This window comes from Macrobrachium rosenbergii, chromosome 4 (assembly GCF_040412425.1).
Source record: "Macrobrachium rosenbergii isolate ZJJX-2024 chromosome 4, ASM4041242v1, whole genome shotgun sequence".
In the NCBI taxonomy this organism is placed as follows: Eukaryota; Metazoa; Arthropoda; class Malacostraca; order Decapoda; family Palaemonidae; genus Macrobrachium; species Macrobrachium rosenbergii.
Genome location: NC_089744.1, coordinates 27,115,001 through 27,135,671, shown reverse-complemented (window position 1 = coordinate 27,135,671; position 20,671 = coordinate 27,115,001). Strand labels below are relative to the sequence as shown.

At 35.7% G+C, this 20,671-nt stretch overlaps 1 protein-coding gene across 2 annotated transcripts in view; it reads right to left on the bottom strand.

Annotated features, from left to right (window-relative positions):
* The window catches only part of alphaCOP (coatomer subunit alpha), a 67,054-nt gene extending 48,256 nt beyond the window's left edge, over positions 1-18,798 (bottom strand). Inside the window, exons 1-7 of one of the 2 annotated variants that reach the window (XM_067091911.1) lie at positions 18,678-18,798; positions 10,667-10,769; positions 10,356-10,503; positions 8,984-9,064; positions 8,368-8,575; positions 2,832-3,058; positions 2,466-2,705 (exon numbers count right to left, since the gene is read on the bottom strand). In XM_067091911.1, coding sequence (XP_066948012.1) covers positions 2,466-2,705; positions 2,832-3,058; positions 8,368-8,575; positions 8,984-9,064; positions 10,356-10,503; positions 10,667-10,746 — 984 coding nt within the window. In that variant the 5' untranslated portion in view covers positions 10,747-10,769; positions 18,678-18,798. The remainder of the gene's footprint in view (positions 1-2,465; positions 2,706-2,831; positions 3,059-8,367; positions 8,576-8,983; positions 9,065-10,355; positions 10,504-10,666; positions 10,770-18,677) is intronic. The other variant, XM_067091921.1, reaches the window with a different exon arrangement.
* Between the last annotated feature and the right edge of the window lie 1,873 nt (positions 18,799-20,671).

The window sequence follows — 20,671 nt, the reverse complement described above, 5'->3', positions numbered from 1 at the left end:
GATAGTATCAGTAGATTACAGGATGTTGATGGGTGAGGTTAGTAACAAGGCTTGGACTACACCTCAGATTACTATCACAAACTAGTTGTAAATGTACCAAGGTTAATCTGAATATGTCACCGTTAAGGTAAAAAGTGGCAAAGAATACAGATACCTAACAAACAGTATGCTTGACAAGATCTACCAGTAGGTTGTGCTTGAGTGATGTGCTTGCCTGTATCACATGCACTTTAACCTTCAATGCTGAAATTATCCTTTTGGAAAACTTAGGCTCACTAAATATGTATCCAGTTAAAATTATGCTATATTCTTAGAGAAGGGACAATGAAGATCAGAATGTACCAAAAGGAGTTGTAGCGTGGTCTTCTAGATAATGACATGTACGAATACTTCACAAATCAGATATGACTTAACTTGTCCACTGGGGAGACCAAGTTCCAGCAACCAGTAACAAAACCAAAGTCTCAACTTGAAAGGATCATTCGTAAAAAAGCATGCAGCAGCAAGATCATAGACCAAGAAATAGACCTCTCCCAATGTGCAAGAGCTATGAAGTCCCTGGGGCAAAAATCCATGCTACTCTCAAAGCAGGATACCAGATGATATGGAGTCATTCTGGTTGTTTTCCACCCAAAGCCAAAGCCTCATGTGTGTCTGGCAAGAAAGGCACAGAATCTTAAGCCCAAGTTGCCAAAAGGACCAATTAGGATCCCCCTTCCTTCCCTTAAATCTAGAGCCACAACCAGAACAAGTCAGGCTGAACTCACTAACCAATTATGTAGGCATTTGCATGCACTATCTTTTCTATGTAAAGCAGTACAAAGAGGAGCACAGCCTGGAATGAGCCTGAGCTAGTGCCAAGCCTATAAGTACAGTAATGCTTGTGATGGTTCAAGAACTTCATAATGAGAACAGACAGGACTTAACAAAACAGTTCACAGAACCAGACCAATGGATACGGAAGAGCACAGTCAGTCTTCCACACCTCTCCAAAGTCAGGGCTGGTTCTTCTTTAGAGAAACTGATCAGGTGACCAGGGATTTCCATGAGCAAGCAAGTTACCCTGAGAGCAAGCAGATGACTGAGGCATAGTGGGCCCAAGCAAAATCATACCCGAGGGACTGGGTAAGTCCAAGTTCGTAACCCAATCTATTCACTTGTCATAAGTCATCTATTTCTGCTAATGCCCCTCAAGACCAAGCAGATGGCCAGGCACGAGCCTTAGTAATGCCCACAACTAAACTCAGGACTGATCCACCTGCTCGCCCAAAGACAAATACCTCTTCAGATGAAGTCCAAGTTACCTAATTTTCCCAGAAAAGAACAAGGTGCCTGGGGCAAACGGACTCATGTCTGGGGAATTTATCATGAGCAAGCTAACATACTAATCCATCCACTTACAGTCAGATGCAACCACACATTGTTGCAGTGATTACCATAACTTTTGGGTCTTTTTCCTGCACTTCTTCCAGCACAGTATAGGGACGGAAAAGGTAAACAATGATGGAAAGGAGAAAAGAAATAAGAGCACTGTACTTCTCCGACCCACTGTAATCATGAGGTTCTCCAACATATCCCAGGCCCACCGATATCATTTTTGAGTGAGCAACCCTGAAGATATAGTTTCCAAGAGCTACCAAGAGAAAACACAGGAGAAGCAACACGGACATCAACCACAAAGGCCACTTAGACCTGAGATGCTGAGCTCCAGGATATGGTCAGGTGCTCCAGGAAAGTAACCAGCGATTAATTACTTGTTAATCGTAGAGAAATCCACAGCACATCAAGCAACTCGTAGTCCCAACAGATGAAAAACTCATATGTAAAAACATTTCTGTTAATCATAAAAAGTCGAAATATGCACAAATGAATGAAACTGAGCATTTAAAGTCAATCTTTCACTTTTAAAGACCAAAAAAGTTTATAAGGAAGTTGCAGGTGTACTTCAAACTAGACGCAAGTTCCTCACATGCTTGGAGTTACAGTTAGTTTTTCCTTTTACTTTTGGATGGTCTATCCTTGGATAGAGCAAAGCAAATGGTTTAAAAATAATAATTAGCAGTTTTGTACAGGCTAAACCATCAATAACCAGGAATCTGCAAGAAAGCATACAATGTTCTGAAAATCTTCCTTTTGTTCTTCTATTATTGATCAAGATTAGTTATGTACAGTACAGTAACAGGTAACACTAAAATTCCATGTTAGGTACTGATGATGTGAAAAAAACTGTACTGTGCTCCCTTACTTCAGAATATCCAATTTGTGCCTTGCATAACTTATAAAAAACCTCCCCATGAGAATGTTACAAATGAAATAAGGTCAGAATGGTATGCAAAACTCCAATCACTAAACAGGTTAAAAATTCATACATAAATAGTTTTTCCAAATACAACTGCTAAATAAACAAAATACTGAAGTCAAGAAAGATTTTCACATGATGTTAAAAGTTCATCTTATGTTCACACCTTGAATATAATCATGCCACTGTCATGGCCAGCAGCAAACAGGTTGAGGGTTGGGTGGGCTGCTAATACCCAGAACCTGTCATGCTCTCGGCGGAATGTATGGAGGCACATCCTTTTGGCCATGTCCCAGACTCGAATGGATTTGTCCTCAGAGTTTGAGAGAATTAATTCTTGTCGAGGATGGAACATCACACATGACACATTATTGTAATGACCTCGGCAAGTGTCCACTTCCCAAGCCTGCAAAAATTACATCATGGAACTTATTATTCATATCACTTACAGGGGAATTGTCAAAATACATCTTATAAACATGAAAAATTCATAATATTCTAAGACAAAATGTAAACTAATGGAAACACTTACCTTCGATTCATTCATTCTCCAAAGTTTAACCTGACGGTCATCAGACCCTGATATTACAAGAGGCAGAGTGGGATGGAATGCGGCCCAATTAACTCCTCGGTCGTGGCCTTCAAGCACATGACGAACAGTAGCATCTCCAGCACTGAACAGTTCTGGGTTACGGGTGTGGTGATCCTCTCCACCACCTAACCCTCCCATTCCTGGAGCTACATTCTTCTTTCGTAAACCTGCACATTAAAACTCTACTAGAAAACCATCCTTACATTAATCATTCACTTCAGGCTGGGGACAACCAACTTCAGTATCTACTTCTCACACCCAAATCAAATCTACAGAAAGCTTGCTTATCAATCAAAAGACCCAATCAAACTGTTGCCAAAGGGAAAAAAATTTTTTTAATTTTTTTATATGGAATACACAAAATATAATTGTCATGCAACTCTAAGTATCAATATACACAATAAAATTAACCTCTTACTGTACTTATTTATGTCTAAAGGCATAGCAAAGATTGCTATTGACATTACTGTAAAATTAAGGCCTGGAATTAGTTTGCAAAGTATGAAAAGGTGGAATATTCAAGATATCCAATAAACTGCAACGAAACCCTACAGTACAAAGGACCTAGTCATTATTTTCACTCATCTTGAAAAATTCAAAGTTCCACTGCAATGGATGCCCTTGACTGTCTTGTATTTTTGAGATTCCTTACTGTTGGCCAAGCTAATTTTGTTAGGCAATTGTAATGTTAATGTATCCTTATGAAACTAAGTATTTCAAGCACTCAGACCACCTTACATTAAGCCAAAAAATATTAGGTAACTAAATTTGCTAACATATGAGAACATTTTCTTTGGAATGATATTCCTTCATAACAACTATAAAAAATAAAAAGTTTCACAGCAACAGATTTCAACATTATAAATTAATTTGTGCTTATGTTTCACCTCATGAAAGGGACAAACACAAGTGAATGTTAAAATGCAAGAATTCAAGGTCAACGAAAGAAAAATATCAAAAAAAGAAACCAGGGGTTAATAAATAAGAACAAAGACAAGTCATAGGCTAATATTCACAAAAAGTCTTGGACATAAATTCATAAATTATGCAAGCAAAGGAATAGCAAAAGCAAAAAGCCCCAAAAACTATAAGAGAAACAAAACAATAGCTAGGAAGCAGTACCACTACTCACGTTGGTACCCAGGAATTAAACCAATGGTAGAAGACCTGGTCATGCTGGTCTGTGGAAGCTTAATCTATTAAGTCAATAAGAGAAAATAAAAATTTCGGGCTTGCAAACACTATGCAGGTTTTTCCTCCATGGATTAAAGTCTTCCAATATTACCAAGAGTGAAGTAAACCACATAACTTGGTATACCCCTGTGGTTCTCTTTATGTTATGGGAATAAATAAGATTCATACCATCATCCTTAAAAGATCTGTAACACCATACCTGAAAACACCCAGTATACTAATTCCCATTGAGCAGTGTCCAAATTTCCAAGTATTAAAGGCATTAAAACATGAAGTCTAAAAGATATTATCAGGTAGTGTTTACATTTACATTAAGCCATCACACCTTATACTGTACACCATCACCTAAATTAAAGTCTAAATTTTGACAATGGCAACTCTTAAAAAAAGGTGACAACTTTTGAGATCACAGAAATTTAAGCTTGAAGGTCTAAAGTATTGCACTTCCTTATGAACTACATTACAGTATTGTTTTCTTGCCATTCAGAGACAGTACTTAGCAGCAATGAAACAAATCATATTTCCTTGCTGTAGTGACTACAATAAAATCTTTCAAACCAAGACCAAATATACTAACAGAAAACATTTTGTAATCAGCTCAGCAAACTCAAGAAGAATTTCCAAACAAATGACAACTGTGTAACCTTAATTCTACAGACACTTTAGTTGCATTTGCTAGAAACTAATGATTACTAAAAGATTAATTTCCAAATGTTAACAAAAATGCACAATAGAAAGCTAGAGCCCTACTAAATCTCTTATATCTCATTACTCACCTCATTAATTTCCTAAAAGTTCAAGATATTTATTGGCAGAGAAAAATTTATGCTCAATAAACGTATAAGGCTTTGCACAAGTCAAAAGAGGTAAATTAAGGGCTATGAATGAGTTACTTTATACTGCATTACTTATGCAATGCTTTGAAACAGAGTAGGAACCATTATACATTATCACTCAATGCCAGTACTATACTGCTTTGCACTTTACCATAACCAGATATCTAGACCAGCTCTGAAACCAAACCACCTCCCATACGACTATACTGAATAAATGTTTAACATAATTGCCCAGGTGATAAAGGTAAAAATGATAGGACAAAACAATTAACCAAATATGCTCAATCCAACACCAGCAGTTTTGTTCCACAGTAAAATGTTAACTTATTATAAGTCTAATCAGTATCCCATGGTCATGAGGAAAAAGGTAATGTATTGTAATCAAAAACTATTTCACCAACATGTAACTTTCTCATGGTACAGGGAAGTTACTGCGGAACTTCCGAAAATACAAATCCTGTACAGTAAAACCCCCGTATTCGAGGGGGATGCGTACCACATCCCCGCCCCCCATCATAGCTAAAATCCACAAATACTTAAAACCCCTCTAAATACACTTAGAACTGCCTATTTTGATAATTGAAACAAAAAAAATAACCCTCTAAAAATACTTATACCTGAGTATTTTAATAGTTTTATCACAAAAAGTGCAGTCATCAAAATTATATGAAAATACAGTAATTAGTGAGTATTTCTCAGTGAAAAACACTGCGAATGGGCACATTTTCTGCAAATTCTGTGTATATATGTTCCATAGGGAAATCCGCGAATAGGTGAGTCCGCAAGTCATCAGAATGCGAATACGGGGGGTTTACTGTACTGCTACATTTAATGCCATCAATTTAATTTTCCAATGACTTTCTTCAAACTAATAACTAATAAAAATTAAATATTTAACACTGACTGACTGAAAGTTTTAAGGTTCCAGCATCATAACTTTCTTAACTCAGGTATCTTCAAGAATGCTCACAGCAATGTAGCATACTTCAAGAGTAACAAATGCTAGGGAACAATAAGCTGCCAGTGCTGACAGGTAACCTGGTGAATATTAACGATCAAATGTGAACAGAGAAAAAATATATAGAATACTATCATGCAAGAGTTGTTAAAACTCCAGGTCAATAAAAGGTTTAACGAGTCCAAAAATAACTGTTCTTTTAAATAAAGCAAATGATTATAGCCTATTCATGCATAACTATCAAATTTAGTGGAAGGTTTCTCACAATATAAGAAATGAAAACAAACTTTCAAAAATTTGTGTCAAAGCAGATCCCATATCATATTCTTACACAAAAAAGATAGCAAACATACTTCAGCATTTGCTTTAGCCATTCTATGAAGATGGAGAATTTGAACAATAAAGGCTTTTTTAATACAATAGGTAGTTTATGAAATTCTCAATTGACTCATATCACAATCCCATTCCTAAAAGAACAAACTTTAAAATTCAAGTTCTAGGTTCTGTTCATTATATGGTATTATAGGTCATCATACCAGCATGTTTAGTTTTCCAACTAAACAGCTTTTAACTTAATATTCTCAAAAAAAAATATTTTTTTAGGTTGAAGTACAATTTAGCTTTCATGTAAAATATACCTATCTTCCAGACATGAATTACAAAATAAATCAGCCAGGCTTTGCCAAGCCAACTTAAAATCAAAATTTTCAATATTATAAAAACCAAAGAAACTAAAGCCCCAATTTAAGACTGGACTGATACTCGACTCTTTGGAATATTTTACATTCTTTCATCAAGGTCAGAACAAATATTTCATACTTTTTTCTATGCAAGCTATTCATACAAACTATATTCAAGACCAAAATTCAGAATGAAATTAGAATACAAAAAATTTTTAGATTCTATTGGAATATATTAGTGTAATATGGTAAAATTTATATCAGTATTACTTTAAAATCTAAAGACAAAGCCAACTCACCCTTTTAAAAAAAATGCAAGTTCTCTGACTCAACTTTCCTTCAACTGCACATACCATTTGAGTTTGCTTTTACATTCTCGAAACTGCAGTCAATAGTATTGCCAAATATGTACATACATTTTTCACCCTTCTACATAAACCAAGAATCAATGCACCCTAGATTTAATATGCCATGTGTTGGAAGACTGTTTAGCCATTTCCCATAGCCTTTACATGTATTTCAACTGAAAAATTTCATTACCAATACTGATGTCTGAGACTGAGCCATTTGCAGGAACACCTGTCAGCAGTCTTATCTGGCTGAAGAGATCATTTGCTCATTCAGTGTTTTAACCCATCAGTCTAACTAGACGTGCATTTCAAACTAAACTCCACACAGACCTCAGTAGATTTAAGAAAGGCAAAGCTATTTTAAATGGCCCTTTTCACAAGCCACAATTCATTTAACCTAGGCTAATTTACAGAATTCATTTCGCTGTATGGGACTGCTCTGGAGAAGATTGCTGACAAAGTAAATGGCCCTTGGCTTTTTCCACTAAAAAGTGTGTACAATTTAATAATGATAACCTATACACAGTATACAAAAACTTTCCATAATATATATCCAAACTGTGTGTGTGTGAACCAAAATCTTATGAGCAATACACTACATTCAGATTTGTCGTCATTTATCCCAGGCCTAGCCTCTGTCACCATTGGCCCCAATATGCAGTGAACATAAACTAATTCAAGCTTCAGAAGAATACATAATTTACCTAGGGTCTATATTTCTCATCCAAACCATCTCTCACATCACCACTATTCCACACAGTAAAGGTACACTTAAACAAATGATCTTCCTTTCAGTGTTTCAAGTAACTACGCATGAAAACACTAAATTGTCTCTGCACTGACTTGAAGGTTTGCTCCCCTACTTGAGAAGCAGCAAGCCAGTAGTAAAATTAGATCATTCAGGCAGATTCTACACTGAATTCCAGTTAGCTTCTGACTGCTGAATCTATTGGCAAAAGTGTAGTACTGTTTACTCAAACCTTACCATAATGTAAACAAATATGACTCTATTCTAATTTTAAGAGGTTAGCAAACTTTGTTTCAACATTACTAGAAATGTTAAAAATATGCATGATGCACAACCCACATCTTTCTGTGATTCAAAGATTATTAAATTGTGAAATTAATCATGCTAATCTACACCTGTATTAAATACTGGCACTGTATCTACAGTATCTGCAATATTGCTCAATATTTTGGTATATGTTTTAAGCTCAAAAAAAATAAACCAACTGCCCGATAACCTACTTTAGCTAAAGCCAAGCCCTTTACTTTGGATACATCAAGTTAAGACCAACAAACAAGAACTTAAATACACGTACATCTAGTTATAGTCATACCCCCAAATCTTAAAAATTCACTAACTCTGACAAAACACAAGAGCTATATTTCAAGCACAAGCTATGAAGGGGATATTCCCAAACCCCTTGTCACTGGGTACCAACGAGTAGTGCCTACCTCCTGGCTTGCCGGGAATACCTGCGATATCCCAGACGCGAACAGTTGAGTCAAGTGAAGCAGATACTATAAGATCCTGCGTTGGATGGAAACGGGCACACATCACATAATGGTTGTGTCCTGTCAAGATAGACACACAGGAACGAGACTGCCAATTCCATATGCGGATTGTCTGGTCGTCTGAAGCAGACAGGATCCATGGGTATTCCTACAGAAAATCAAGCATATTAGACCATAAACATAGGTAAAAACCCTTCATTTAGTATCCACATTTAAATCTAGATCATGTACATATTTCTACTGTACATCCTGTACATAACAGTACATGAGGCCCATCAAGAAAAGCATCAGGAAACCAAGATATTGAAACACCATCCACTGTCAAAACTTTAAACATTACAAAAACATAAAACACTTTCCTCTGCAAAATATCAAGGCCTCACTGCATTTGTTTCTCATTTTTCTGTGAAGCAAGATCCTAATGTCACATTTCTTATATTTCTTAATATAACTTTTTTTTCCTCTCTCTCCAAGAACATTGGGATATCTATCCTTACCTTTACAAAACAGTTTACATATTTACTAATAAATACCAACTACAACAGTTAAAACTTACCTGATGGAATTCAGTTGTCCTTATGTAATCCAGGTGACCGAGGAGGGTAAAAAGGCATCTCCTGAGCTTGTAATTCCAAACCTGAGGATAAAGATACATTATATAAAATTGTAGATAGGCAATGGCTACTGATAATTTAATTTAAAATATAAATACTACTTGCAAAAGTACACAAATACATTTATAGAGAATTTTGCAGCATGTAACAGGTGCTGCAGCACTGCCATTTACAGAAAAAATTAATAATTTTCTCAGAAGAAATCTTATTTTTCTTTTCTCTGTTTTACTAATGAAAAAAGCTTTATACAATTTTTCTACAAGGATAGACAACAACAGGAATGGTTCAAGCTCAAAGCTAAAAATAACAATTACCAAATGAACACAAGCCACTGGATTAATGTAGACTCACTATACCTAAACAAATGTTATATACTGCAATTAAAATGACCATTCCTTGACACAACTACTGTCAAAATCCAGAATTATTAAGAAATTATTATAGGCTGCCACGTTAGCTTCCGATCAACATGAAAATCCCGGCTGGCCTAGCATAGCTTTGCTGAACCCATCCAAATGCGCAGTTTGTTGTCCACAGGCCACAAGAACTTTTTCAAATTGCATTGATTCTTATTCTCAGAGACATTTTACTGTGAACATTTATGTAAGTTGTTTATGGATGTCATATATAAAATACTAGATGAGTGCATGTCTGAAAAAACTCCATACAGATACCTTGTTATCTTTAGAAAGAATGTAATTGTAACTTAATGTCATATTTACCTACCATCTATATTCATAAGTCTTATACAACGTAGTATATTAATTTCTTAAGATAAGAATAAGTGAACTAGTGACAAGTGCATTGATTTTATACCGTTATGAGCATTTCTTTTCACTTTCAATAAAAATTTTTCACTATAGCACTGAAGTTCCTGGTTAAATACAAATAACATCAATAACTAGACGACTTACAGTATGGTGGAAGTAATATAAACAGAGTAAAAAAATCTTGTGCAGAATACATTCACCAGAGAAATAAGTGTACTGTACTCAAATGAGCTTCATCAGAAAAGCAATATGTTATACCTTCAATAACTTTCAAACCATGTAGCTCTAATTTTCATAATATTTTATTCAAAATAACCACAATGATAATTACCGGCAGTCTGTGGCATATGGGTAACTATTATTGCCAGATAACTTTGTATATCATATACAATATGACCAGAAGTCCGTTTTTTTCAAACATTTTTGGGGATATGAGGGGGCTGGTTAGCCAAAGTATAATTACTGTACTAAATAGCCCCCATGAGCCACTGCAGTTACAATCTACAACTAATGTACATTTTAATGAAAAAGTAAAATACTATACCTTGATTTTGTAGTCATCACCCCCTGATACAAATAATGGCTGCTGCTGATGGAAGCATACTGCACGTACTGGCCCTTCATGTTCATCAAATTTATCGACCAGGGTACACATACGATAATCCCATAGTTGAATAATACCACTGTGCAAGCTGAAAAAGTATGTAATGCCAAAACCATGAGCTATCACAATAAAACTACATAGTTTACTGTTCTCCAATATTCTCTAATTTCCATTCTACTTCCTTCAGAATGACTTGCCACTTTGTGGTTTTAAATGTACCCAAAATTTACAAGCAATAATGACAACTTTACCTTGCCAGTACCCATGGCCGTTTAGAATGAAAAGACAGTCCTTTAACCCTTGCACTTTTCGTTTCAAATTTTGTCAACATCTTTGAGTCATCTAGTCACAACTCTGTAAAGAAAGAAAACTTATGTAAACTTCCAAGTGATATTTAAAATCACAGTAATCTACAAGACATATATCAGTGGGCCAAAAATGTTACTTGGATGAACAGAAAATTCCCTTTTTACTGTTAGGTGTACCTAACTACATAAATACTCTCTCCAACCGACTTGTTAAAAATTCAATGATTATCATAAAAATGATTTAAGCTTGAGTGCTTCTGATCTACAACTAACAACATTAAACATAGCAGCAAAGTCAAGACACTTCATAGAAATTTCATGACCAGAATCTGTTGATTTTTGTTTATCACTGGAGAACTGGACGCAACGACATAAACCATCAATCATATGCACCCATCCTTTTGTGAAAACCAAATATCAAACTTTGGAACATATGCCTATTTACAACACACATATCAAGCCATTTTGCCCACTGATACTCAAAAGCTTTAGGACAGCAGAACTACAGAAATTAAGCATTACCTTACTTACATGGTTACAAGCTACTCTACCACTTCTAGAAAGCACAATACTAATGATATAACACCTCCAACTCTCCCAAATTGTTATTATTATTATTATTATTATTATTATTATTATTATTATTATCATTCATTATTATTCAGTAGATGAAACCTATTCATATGAAACAAGAACACAGGGGCCACTGGCTTGAAATTCAAGCTTCCAAAGAATATGATGTTCATTAGGGAGAGGAAGTAAAGGGAAATAAGAAAGAATAGATACTACCATTTATTAAAAAATAAAAATACAGTTGATTAAATTAAAAGATAAAAATGTATCAAATTGCAAGAAGAATTGTATAAGGGTAGTGATGCACTGCATTTTCAATTGAACTTCTGAAGTTCCAATTGCATGACATTCTCTGGGAGGCTGTTCCACAGTCCAACGGTGTGAGGAATAAAGGACCTCTGGAACTGAGAAGTTCGGCAGCAAGGCACATTTACTGCATATTGGTGTTGCTGTTCAGCGAACCTGGTTGCTCTCAGCAGATAAAGGGGATCAGGGGTCAATTACGAATGTGAAAGACCTCTGTTGAAATACAACTTAAGAAAAAGTGACAAACAAGACCATCCGTCAATGGTCCACATCATAAGTGCTAGTATTAGTAAACAAATGTACCACCATGAACCACTCTATCTAAAATAGATAAAACTCTGGCAGAAGCAGACATCCACACCGGAGAACAGTATTCCGGTAAAGTAAGTACAAATGAACTCCAACAGGCTGCACTGGTTTTATCACTGTTATAAATATACTGTATGAAGCTTTACGAACAATACCTAACTTTCGTGCAGTATTTGCTGAAACTTTCATCATATGTTTCTCAAAAGTTAGATGTGAGTCAAAAGTTACACCTAGAATAGTTAAAGCTTCACACTCATTCAGCAAGGTTTCATCCACCTGAAAGGGGAGGATGGGGTGGGAAATCTGTAAGAGATCTACTAATCAACAGTGTTTTCGTTTTAGTGGAGTTCAGCCTCATACCTCACCAACTACAACATTCCTTGATCCAGTCCATGTCACGATTGAGGCTGAGGACAGCTTCATTTCTCATAAATGGAGACTTTACTACACCCACAAGTGTTGCATCATCGGCATACTGAACAATCTTGTTTTCCAGGCCAACAACCATATCACTTGTATACACTAAAAATAACAGCGGACCAAGAACACTGCCCGGTGGAACTCCAGACACAATAGGTCTTGGACTCTTGGTTCAATAAAGATCCCATCCACAGCAACTCGCTGCTGCCGACCTGTAATGAAATTTTGAAGTATCCTGATAACTTGACCACCCACACCAAGATTCTGAAGTTTAAGTGTCTTGTGATTTACTAAATCAAAAGCAGCACTAAAATCTATTTGAATTACTCTGCATTCAAAACCCTTATAAAGGTTCCTTTTCAAATGGCTTGTCAAGTCTAAAAGAGCATCACAGGTACCTAACTGCTTCCTGTATGCATATTAACCATCAGCTAACAATCCTTTAGATTCCATATACTTATATAGTGGCTTAAATATAAGTATTTCAGCAACTTTGGTGAGCACAGGGAGAACAGAGATTGGGCTGTAGTTGCTGGGGTCTACAGATATACCACTCTTTGAAACAGGCACTGTATTACTATGCTTCCACTCATCCGTAGATACTACGACGACATCAAGATTTTCCATCATCTGTTAGTAGAAGTGGAATGGAAAACAAGCCTGACCCAAAAATAGATGATGCCAATTCGGTCCACCATAGATGAGGCTGAGTAATTCCTTCAAGTTTCCTCTTCAAGGAATTATTGTAATTTCTCACGGCTGTATGGTAAGTTCTATTCGCAGCAAAGCCAGACTCAACAAAAATGGTGTAATATTCATTTGAACGATTTTGTCTCTATGAGCTGAATGAGTAGAAAAACCCTCTTCTAGCTAATTTATGAAAAATGACAGGTAATCTGTACCAGGAACATAAGAAAAAATACATCATCACAGCCTATGATGTTCTAGTCGCAATGTAATTTGTAATAATTCCTGATTCTTGATAAATTTACTCAGCAATTATCTTAAAATCCTAACCACTGCCACCACAGTTAAACAAATGGCATTTTAAGACATAAAAAATTGGATTTTGCCACAAATAACTGTTACTAAGGATGAGGGGCGCCAATTCAAAACAGCTTTGTCACATCCTACATTTATGTACCTTAGTGACTCAGTGTAACTGTACCTTGATAATATAATTCCAAACCTAGTGTCCCTTATTCCCAATTCTTAATTAACTTACCTACCAAGATTGCCTACACTCCGACTTTGGCAAATGGTTTGACAAACTGCCTCACCTAACCTAACAAATAATGGTAACTTTTGCAATAGCCTTAAGGTACCAAGGGGCACGGCAGTACAGTGAACCCTCCCTATTCGCGGTCTCACTATTCGCAGACTCGTATTCACGGATTTCTCTGTGGAATGTATATACCCATTATTCAAGGAAAATTCGCCCATTTGCGGTATTTTTCACTGAGAAATATTCACTAATTACTGTATTTTCATATAATTTTCATGACTAAATGCACTTTTTGTGATAAAACTATTAAAATACTCAGGTATAAGCATTTTTACAGGTTTTTTTTTGTGTTTAAACTATCAAAAAAGGCAGTACTAAGTATTTTTAGAAGGATTTTAAGTTTCACGGATTTTAGCTATTTGCGGGGGGGGGGGTTGCGGTACGCATCCCCCGCGAATACAGGGGTTTATTGTAGTCTTCAGTTTTATCCACTCTTTCCCTGTAGTAAAAAATGTAAACCAATGGGCAAGGCCTACTCCTAATGCTGTCTCAGTTGAACAACACCAAAGACTGCAATTTTGGGAGTTTTTCATGAAATTTTTCACCAACTAGGTTAAATGATAAACATTATGTAAAACATATCTGCTCCCTTAATGATAGATTAGTTTCATTCAACTCCTCTGAAAAAACAAATTAGATGCCCTTCGTGCCTTGTTTACCAAAGGATTATGGAAAATTTATTGGTTTTTCATCTGTAATACTCTCATTGGAATTATCTCCAAGAACATAAACTGTGACCTTTTACTCAAATATAAATACCACAAATTGGCTTGCATAAACATTATCTCTCTCCCTCTCTCCAGTCTAACTGCATAGGCTACTGCGAATATACTTAACCCGTAAAAGGTCAACCACATCATATGACATGTTGCAGAAGTCGTCTCACACAGGTTATGCATGTCATAAGAAGTTCTAAAGTTTTTAAATTTGCGCGCCTTCCTAGCTGATTGTATGGATATTGTCTATGTTGGATGGGTACTTGGCAAACCTCCAGAAACGCAACAGCGCCTGAGGCCGCACGCAGGGTTGCCAGATTGGGGTACAAATTGCAAACTGGGCTAAATTTTACACCTCTGGGCAACCAGATTTCACAATCTGCTACTTGTGACTTTTTGGGCTACTTTTGATTTGACTTGGGCTCTTTTATTTGATTTAGACTACTTCCACTTATTATTTATAATAATAATAATAATAATAATAATAATAATAATAATAACACCAATGGCCATACAATGCTCTTAGTGCCTTATTAGTCTTCATGGAGGAAGGTTGCGCTGGCCGTTCACACTCTCAATCGAGAGGAGGTTGCACTTGCCACTTGCACTCTCAATCCAACGCAACTTTCTGCGTGTCATTTCATTTGTATAATGCCAGTGCACAAGGTGCCAAAACCAGAGAGCACAAAAGGCTTGCTAGACTATGTCTGCCAACATGCAAATTGTCAACCACAGCAGAGAAAAAACATTTGCTTCCACTGCCACGAATATGATGTTCCACTATGTCTGGAACCATGTTTTGAAGAATATCACATAGAGTAAACGCTTGGGACGTGAGACACTGCGACATTCCTCTGCTGTTTGAACACTTCCAGAAAATGCATTCGAACACGTCTCCATCAGCATCAGTGACACTTTTGCCCCCTCTACACAACACGCCGAGACCCGAGACCTCTACATTCCTATTAAAGTAACAGTTTTCTTCTAAATTACAAAATAATGGCATATTTCCGATTAAAAAGAGGTTTGTTAAGATTTAGCTGTGCGCGGAGCTAACTTACCGGCCATGACGCTCTCGAAACTTTTACTAAAAATACTTTAGAAATGGACGAGTGACGCCATCTCGATATCTGCCAAGTCACTTGTGTAAACAAACTGCCCATTTCCTTTGTTAAATCTGCAAAATATTTGTACCCATAGACACTGACACCATTTCCTTGACATCAGTGGTAAACGCTGGCACCTATGGGGCTTGGACGGGGAACTCTAGCTAATTTTCGGGACGCCAGAGCGGTAGATATTTAAATAACTAGTAGCTAAACACCAGAATAAGGTTATAAATTCAGTAAATGTATTACGTGTTCATTACAATTCATTTGAAAATATTTGTTGTTGGAGCAAACCAGATTCCTGAGACAAATTTCAATGCTTTTGCTGTGAACATTATGATGTAGCTATTTTTCGCGTTTTCCTATCTTTTTTTATTTATTAATATATATTACATACAGTGTAATATATATATCACATATACAGCGTAAGTTTTGACAAATATAATGTTAAGTAATAATTTTGGATTTAAAACATTTATTTCGGTCCTGTATTTTGATGTCATGGCATCTTGCCTCTCATACCAGTTCTAGATAAATTGTCACACTCAACTTTCTTGCATTTTTGCCTAAGTGGTAACACTCATATGTAGACATTACATGTCTCAGAAGTATACATAGTGATATGGACTTAAATAAATTAAAAGTCCTAACAACAAAATACTACATTTCTATCGTAAACAGTTCACTAATGCATCATCTGCTCTTGGATGTTTGTGGCAGCCAGAAGTACAGTAAGGCTGGAAAATTGTTCCCAACACAGTTTCGTTACTTTGATGGAGTAAAGTACTATAAACAAACATTCTCACGTATTTAAGTGGTATTAAGAACAAAGTGTGCATAATTACAATCAAATAAGCACTGTGGAGCTTCAGTTGTGATGTCAGTAAGGATAAAACCATGGATTAAAGGTAAAAATGCAATTCAGTTCAACCACATGACAAGACATGAATTCCATGTCTCATATTTTCACTAGTATAGGCAACAAAATGTTGTTTTGTAGTGCTGACACAACTAAAATCTTGAGTAATATCTATAAACATTACATATATATGCAATCAGTGTTCAGTACACCGTTAAATGAGCGCTGGGAAGGAAGTGTCCAATCGCCATTCATTTTGTCTCAGTATTTGGGGGGACGCCATATTGGATTCAAAATTGCCTTAAACATCTATTTTACGAAGACTTTACATGCTTATTTTCGTTCGTATGGCAGTTTCCTACAGCTCATTTTGTTAATGAAACTTCAATCTTTAGAAAGGTTTTCTTAAACGTTTAATTTTTTTGTTATTTCCCCAATTAAATATCGAGTGAAAAGGGAAAATTTTGCCACCCACGTGTCTCATGCCCGATCGTTTACCCTACTCTTCGAAATTTGTTAAAGTGCTAGAAAAAAAAAAAATGTAGTTTGTAAGTTGTATTGCTGAATAAAAAGTAAAATGAATTTGTTTCTAATTTCAACTTTGTGAGAGAAATTTAAATAATAAATTTTTCATATTAGTGGAAAAAAAATGGATTAGGGGACCAAAAAAGGGTAATTCTAAGCCAGCTGTCCATGGTGAGCTAGACTATGGCAATTGGCGTTTTCTTATGTTATTTTACTTGCTTTACATGAATTTAAAGTAATATTTTGTCAGCCGGCTGTAACTAAACTGCCATTGACCTTTGAAGACTACACGACTTGAATTGCCTAACGCGGGGTAGGTCTAAGCCGGCATTCTGCGGCAAGCCACATCCCCCCTCCCTCCATAGCTAATATGTACGGCAAAATTGTAACCAGTAAACACAAGTAAAAATACCAACCTAACATACCCTAGAGGTGTTTACTGGTTACAATTTTGCTGTATTAGCTATGGAGGGCGGGGGGGATGGGGCTTGACATTGATTAAGCCAAAACAATTGTAAATTTTTTGTAATCTGAGGGAGGAAACCTTGTTTACAAATATGTAAACTCTTAAGGGTTAAGAATAACTTACTAAATCAATATAACATTAATTTTTGGTAATTTTTTGGAAAACTCCAGCCTGCCATCTCAGAAGACTCCAGCTAGCCATTTTTGCATGATAAACCATTTTGTGTTCATGCAAAAATGGCTAGGAAATGATAGGGCACTAATAGAACCTAAAAATACCAACCTAACATAACCTATGGGCGTTTGCTGGTTACAATTTTGCCGTATTAGCTATGGAGGGGGTGGGGGGCTGGTACTGTCTTACCTTGTAAGTTGTAATTAGATTATTTTTCTCTGTTATTAAGCATTTGTGAAGGGTGTGTATTGAGAAAAATTTTGTTGTTTTGATGTGTTTTACCCAAGAAAAATATAAATTATGATGTGGGAGGTGGCTGGAGTCTTCCGAAAAATAACCTTAATTTCTGGCCACATAGGCTAGGCTTGCCTATATGAACCACCTAGGCCAAATTTCTCGATTGTTGTCTTGTGCCCTTTGCAAATGTGACAATGCGTTAGAAGGTTGGGTAAAATTTTATAAGTTGCCAATAAGACTCCAGCCAGCCATTTTTGCACGAAAAACCATTTTGAGTTTTTCATGCAAAAATGACTAGGAAATAATAGGGCACTAAAAGAACCCTAAAATACCAATATAACTTCACCTATGGGCATTGACTGGTTACAATTTTGCCGTATTAGCTATGGAGGGGGGGTATTCTTACCTTATAAGTCGTAAATTTTCTGATTTTTTATTTATCATTTGCGCATAGTGTTTATGGGGTTCAAAATAATGAGAATGAAGAGCTCTTTTCAAAAATGTAAGTCACAATTTCATAGTGTGTATTGGCAACTTATAAAATAATACCGAAGGTTGTTTTATTTAACCAATTGTTTTAAATAAAAATACTGCTTATGTATCATCTAAGGAATCTAATAGGACCCCAAGTACGAACTCGTAGCCTAGCCTGGAGCAAAGACAGGCCAACGTGTCTACCGTACGATACGTTCTTGAATCATTGCTTATCGCAAAACCTCGTTTATGAACTGCTTGCATGCGGTACAGGCTCATACTTTCACATATGTAAGGGCTAGATACAATAAAAATTACAAGTCTGACACATAAAATACGATAACTGAAACGGAAAAATCGTCGGTCAAAACCATCAAAAAACCTAAACCAAATTTTAGGGTAACAATGAAATCACTCACTTCTTTCCTGTTGACAATAAATGTGAGTTTGTTAGGTAATATCGAGATTCCTCCAGACCTTAAATTCAAACTAAATACTTACCAGAAAATGAGAAAAAGGGATTGATTCCCCAACTGACACCGGAGATTTTGACACTTGTGTTGTTGTGACGTGGATTCTGTAAGGTTTTTAACACACAATGGCTATACATCTTTTAGTTAATTGGGAATAAGCCGGGGGTATAATAATTTTATATATAGAAAACAAAAATAATTAAGATTAAAATTTTTATTTTTAATAGTTTTAAATAATTAAACTGCAAAATTTGTGAAATTTATTACTAAGTAACATGAGCTATACAGCTTAGGAAAGTAGGAGGGATTTCACTCATTGTCATACGTTACGTCAATGTAAGAAATTAGCCATTCTGGTCATCAAATACATCCCATCCGAACGCACTGTTAAAATTAAATCATCGATAACATTAGAAAAAATATTACTATTTGTATCCTAATATTCAATATAAAGAGATAAATGATTTTCCAAAAACATAAAAACAAGAGTTACTTCGCAAAGTACAGTATACAAGAAACTTCGGCAAAATTGATGTAGCACCAACTAGACAGAGGGACGTAAGCCACCACAAACTGCTAAAATAAGGGAGTTCAGGATATTTAAGTTTAAGAAAAACCATCAAACTACGCGTGCCCCTGGAAGTGGTCATCCTTATGTATTCCTGGGAAACATGAAAAACCCATGGAACCCTCCCCATTGAATAATCCACTTGTCTTAGTATAGGTGAACTGTATATTTCAGTCATTAGTATGCATAATCATTACACATATATTTACTCTATATACATGCCTTTTCCTTAGTAAGCTGTAACTCCAGTGTTGAGTCATATATATATATATATATATATATATATATATATATATATATATATATATATATATATATATATATATATATATATATATATATATATATATATATATATATATATATATATATATATATATATATATATATATATATATATATATATATATATATATATATATATATATATATATATATATATATATATATATATATATATATATATATATATATATATATATATATATATATATATATATAAACTTTATCACTTACACAATTGTTATGTGCATTAAAGCAATTCCTAACAGGACCTCATTGAAACTGGTTGGTATCTAGTTTCAATGAGGTCCTGTTAATATATATATATATATATATATATATAAATTTCTGAATCACGTCGGGATCGAACCCAGGTCTTTCAGGTGGAAGGCAAGGGCGCTATCCACTAGGCCATACAAGTCTAAAACAAGTTGGAACCTGAGAGCAACTGCACCCAAGGAATTACCTGGGCAAGCCAACTGCTTGCATACCAGCGAGTTTTCCCCAACTTCCCGACTCAGCAATGACCCAATAGACAGCATTTCATTCAAATTATCCCTTCTGAGTGAATAAGATAGAATAATCAACACACAATCACGTGTGGAACAGAAAACTTTTCTTATTTCCTGTCCACCTGAATGCACACAGCTGTGTACACAAAACCTATAATAAGATGTACCTTATCTTATCACACAACCAACCAACCCTTTGTAAGACCTGACTTTCCCATAAACATTATTAGTGTTATTTCAGTCCATGTATGATGATCACAAAAGAAGACATATACAAGCATTGTAAAAAAGCATAGTTCTTCATTGGTGGGCTGGGTAGGGCTTTTGGCTAGCACGCTGTTGGCCCAGCGTTCGACTATCTGAGCAGCCAATGAAGAATTAGAGGAATTTATTTCTGGTGATAGAAATTAATTTCTCGTCAATATATGGTTCGGATTCCACAATAAGCTGTAGGTCCCGTTGCTCGGTAACCAGTTGGTTCTTAGCCATGTAAAATAAATCTAATCCTTCGGGCCAGCCCTAGGGGAGCTGTTAACCAGCTCACTGGTCTGGTTAAACTAAGATATACTTAACTGTACAAAAGCATACATACTACAAAACCACCTCGTCATACTTCACAACACATGAGAAATCTGAAAGAAAACACATCAGAAAACACAG